At 49.5% G+C, this 4,497-nt stretch overlaps 1 protein-coding gene across 1 annotated transcript; it reads left to right on the top strand.

Moving 5' to 3' along the window:
* On the top strand, positions 667-4,295 carry LOC109833627. The gene is made up of 4 exons (XM_020401371.1): positions 667-736; positions 2,057-2,242; positions 3,180-3,289; positions 3,615-4,295. The coding sequence occupies exons 1-4, from the start codon at positions 667-669 to the stop codon at positions 3,837-3,839; spliced, it is 591 nt and encodes a 196-aa protein (XP_020256960.1). The 3' UTR covers positions 3,840-4,295.

The raw sequence follows: 4,497 nt of genomic DNA, 5'->3' as shown, positions 1-4,497 counted from the left end.
GATAGTACAGCTCGTCCGTTTGACGGTTGGAGCAACCCATCGTGTGTTGGCACATTCTCCCAGGTATAACGTCGTCGTCATCAGACGACAACATTTCCTTCTGAGGATGGTTTATCTTCTTCGGACCGTCCAGAGTCGCACGCCTTGAAACGCGCCTTTGTGAGCGTGAATCTCCAGCAGGCTCCTGTACTTCTATGCGCAAAGTTGTGCGCTTGGGCGCCGCAATTTTCTCCAAGTGCTGCGGGTTGCGGCGACCTCCAGCATGTGATATTGTTTGGGACTTCTTCATTGGTCCCAAGCGTTCTTGGACTGGAGCTTTACCTCGTTCTTTGGGAATAGGACCGAGGCGCTCCAAAACTGACTTTCTCTCCTGGGATGGTCCTGCAGGATTTCCCGGAGCAGTTGCAGAAATCACCGGCCGTTTGGATTGATTTGCCGGGTGTTGAACCTTTGGCGGTTGCGGGTTTTGCTCCTTAGTCTGAACCACTCCAGACTTCGGCTTCCAAACCTTGCGAGTCGATGGCTGCTTCTCGGCCACCTCACGCTGTAGCTTGCGACGGGCTTCTTCAGCTTTAGCCCGCGCTTGCGCAGATAATGCGCGGCGCTTGCGGATACGTTCCTCCAGTGTCGAGCGGTCCCGTTTGACACGAACCCACTCCATTGTTGATGGCTTGGAGGAACCATCCTTCATTTGCTGTTGAGGCTGTTTGCCTCGTTTGTTCTTCAGATCCGCATGGTAACGGACCCCGTCAACAGACTCCATGGCCTTGGCGAACTGCTTCGCGAGGCGTTGGCGCTGCCTCTGGCGAGCTCTCTTAGAGAGAATCACCACGCCTTCGACGGCGGATTTGACCTGCTTCGAGGCCGGTAGGACTTCACCTGACGCAACTTCGGCGTCGAATGGGGTGAGGTCGTCGTTGGTGGCTTCAACTTCTTCGCACCAACGGACTTTTCTCCTGGAGGAGAACTTCTGAAACTTCTTGGACTTGGGGGAGGAGGTAGATCCAGACGAGGACACGTACTCCTCGTACTTCTGTTGGTCGAACTCATACTCGACCTCCTCCACGACCGGGATCGAGATCCGCGGCTGCGACGCTCCGATCTCAGCAGTGAGATCGGTGGCTCCCACTGTGGTCGCCAGATTGTTCGCGGGAAAAGTTGGTGTTTTCTTCATTATCGATGTCATTGCACTCAGTTAACAACTTTATGCGTTACAAAGAGATCCGGTCTTTTTATAAGATCCGGCTTACAATGAAAATCAAAATAAAACAAAGAAATCAAAATTACAACTTCTCTCTTTTACCGAACAAATCACAAGATCCTGTTATCCGGTCTCTTGCTTCTGTGGGTTGTTTGCCTGCGCCGGGGTTGCTTACCGTGGACCACCGCGTGATCTGGATCCAAGCAGATCTACGACGTATTACGGGTATTATCCCACCAAGGAGATAATAGCCGGGAGGGATCGTTTCACCAAGGAAACGACCGCTCGAATCTCGGGATCTAAGAACCAAGCTTAGATCCGGAGTGTAACGACGTAGATCTGAGGATTAGACTCTCTCGAACTCCTGCCTTTTTCGGTGCGGGTGCTCGCTAAGAATCAAATCCGGGTCTCCAAGTCTTCAAGCCTTCAGATCTCCGAGTTGAGGTGACAATCCGGCAGAGTTTCGGCTCTCTCAAAAGTTTCAGAAGAAGTCCCTCAAATGAACAACCACCCCCCCTATTTATAGCCTCTCTGAACTGTGCCTTTGTGCACAAGAGAGAGAGGGGGGGGAGTCGGGCCACCTGAGGGTGGCTCGGCTCATGCCGAGCCACCCTGAGGTGGCTCGGCAACAGGTTCAGGGGGTCAAAACAGGTTCAAGACACCCCGGGGGTGTCCCGACAAAACCGGGACACCCTGGGGTGTCTCGGTTTTGCCGAGACACCCCATGGGGGTGTCTTGCTTTTTTCATGGTCCCCCCCCCTTTTGTCTTTTTCTTCATTTTGTTTCCCCCCTCTTTGTTTTCTTTCTTGTTTGAATTTGTTTCCCCTTTTGTTTTCCCCCCTCTTTTCAAAAGAGAATTCATCTTCTTCCTCCAAACCTCCTCCATTGTTTTTCTTTCAAGAGCTCCATACCCCAAAGAAATTCGGTTTTTTGTATGCTCCTTCTTGGCCGAAAATTTTCACTTTTCACTAGGGTTTCTCCCTCCACCTTCAAGCTCGGATCTTGACTCTTGGATTGGGGATTTCAAGCCTCTTGATTTGGGTAAGCTCCTCTTCACCATCCTCTTATTTTGTGGTAAAGGTTGCATTTTTATTCTTGTGGTAGACTAGGGGGCATGTATGCACTATTATTTCGGGGGGTTTTGTGCAAAAAGAGGTAATGGCCGAAACTTTGGGGGGTTTATTTGCAAAATTCGTGGGGGTTTATTTGCAAAATGGGACTGAAATTTTGAGGCTTGGATTTCATTCCCCTTTGGTAACAATTTGGATGGGTGTTTCATGCAAAAAGACCATACCTTATTGAGGGTTTTATGTGCAAATGTGGGGCCGAAAAGTTTTGGGGGCTTATTTGCAAAAGTGGCCGAAGAATTGGGGTGGTGTTCATGTAATAGAGGACTGAAGTTTAGGACCTAAATTACATGTTCATTTGGCCACAAGCTTGAGGGGTATTTTAGGCAAGAGGACCAAAAGTTGTTGGAGGGGTTTATTTGCAAAACAGCCCATAAATGTCTTAGAGGGACTTATTTGCAAAAGGCAGTGAACTTATGGCTGAAATCCAATGAGTTTTGACCACGAACTCATGATCAAAATTTTGATAAGGCATGTGGAGCCCAAACCAAGATTTTGTAGAGGGGCTTTTATGCAAAATTGGCTGAATTCTGCAAAAGGGCTCATTTGCAAATTTTAACCAAAATTGTGGGGTACCGGGGTGTTATATGATCGAATGTGACGATCATGACCCGGGTCACGCGTGTCCTTGACCTAGATTTTGGCCTTGAACACAAAGGGTATTTTGGGTATTTCACCAAAATTCACCGTGAAAGATGACAATCATCGTGCACGAAATTTGTAGGTTTAATTAGACTTCAATTATGAAATCCTATTTGTGTATAGGATTTTAATTAAAGTTCTTAATTTCCCTTTTAAATTTCGTATATTCATGTTTTAGATTGTACCTGACTTGCTGCTTTTCGTTGCAGATTTGCAATGTCTCCGCGTCGATCTCGTCCCCGGAGGAGCCGTTCTCGTTCACAGCATAGTGAGGAGGAGGTCCCCACGACATCCTCTCCCGCGGCTTCATTTTTCGGGGGTGAGAATTTATGCAGAGATTTTGTCTTACATCCCTGATTGACCTCTTTGCGGGTCATGAAGGAAGAACCGATACCTCTCTCGCGGAGGGTAAGGTTTCAGACTTGTTTTGCTTAGCCAATTCAAGTCTTCGGATATATTGGGGCGATTTTGTGTTGTCCTACACCTTATAGGTCGGTGTACGTTACCACGTTATTCACGTGATGACGCATGCCGTCCTTCTGGTGTAGGTCACTCAAAATCGTCTCTCCAATTATTCCGTGGATGAGTCTATCATTCTTCTTACGAGATGGATTTTCTGATTCCGCCCTTGTGCTTTATTGCAGTGGAATTTCCCGCGGGTAGCCTTCCTCCTCACGCCAACACCGGATGTAGTCGGGAGGTTTTCTCTTCCGCTACTCTTAGGCAGGCTGTTGGCCCACTTCCTCGGTTCGACGGGGATCGTCCAAATGACTCTTGCCGTTCGATACAGGAAGGAGGGCGCCATTGCTTGCGCCAACTTATCACAGATGCCTCCTTCACCCCTGATTCTACTTCCACTCAGGTTCTAAAGAAGCCGGGTTTTCTATTTGGAGATCATGTCAGGGATCCTGCCACGCTGACTCTTTGTGAGGAGCATTGGTTAACTCTTGACGGTGGAGCCTGTTTGTACATCCCTTCGATTCCACGCCACTATTCTTTCAGTCATTTGAAGGGGCAAGCCGTGGACCGGCAGATGTCTTGGCATCTTACTGAAGATGCTGATCGGGTTCAATGCGGATATGCTACTCACCATAAGACTCCTGGCTCTGAGGGGTATCATGACGTGCGTGGTCTACGACCCGGGATCATGGGTCTTGATACTGCACCCCCAGGCGAGGTGTCAGCTGCTGCTCCGACTGTGAGCAACCGTCTGGCTCTTCTTGGGAGACAGTTACCCCCATCGGAGTACAGATGTTATGGCTGGGCTTCCTCCCTAGCCAAAGGGTGGTGGGCGCGCATGACTGGTTTCGTCTTGGCGCGCTGGGAGAGGGATCTGAAGAGCAGTGGGTTGTATGCACCCATACGAGCTACTATGTACGGCATCCCAGTCAGCTGTCGCCATTTCTTGGCTTTGCTGGAGACTTATGTGCCCGATAGCAACACCTTCCTGACCAGCGGAGGTGAGCTAGGGTTGGCCTTGCACGAGATGCATTATGTTTCGGGTCTTCCGATGGGGGACTGTCCGTA

The sequence above is a fragment of the Asparagus officinalis genome, chromosome 1 (assembly GCF_001876935.1).
Source record: "Asparagus officinalis chromosome 1, Aspof.V1, whole genome shotgun sequence".
Classification (NCBI taxonomy): Eukaryota; Viridiplantae; Streptophyta; class Magnoliopsida; order Asparagales; family Asparagaceae; genus Asparagus; species Asparagus officinalis.
The sequence above is the reverse complement of the archived record's forward strand: the minus strand, read 5'-3'. Positions and strand labels throughout refer to the sequence as shown.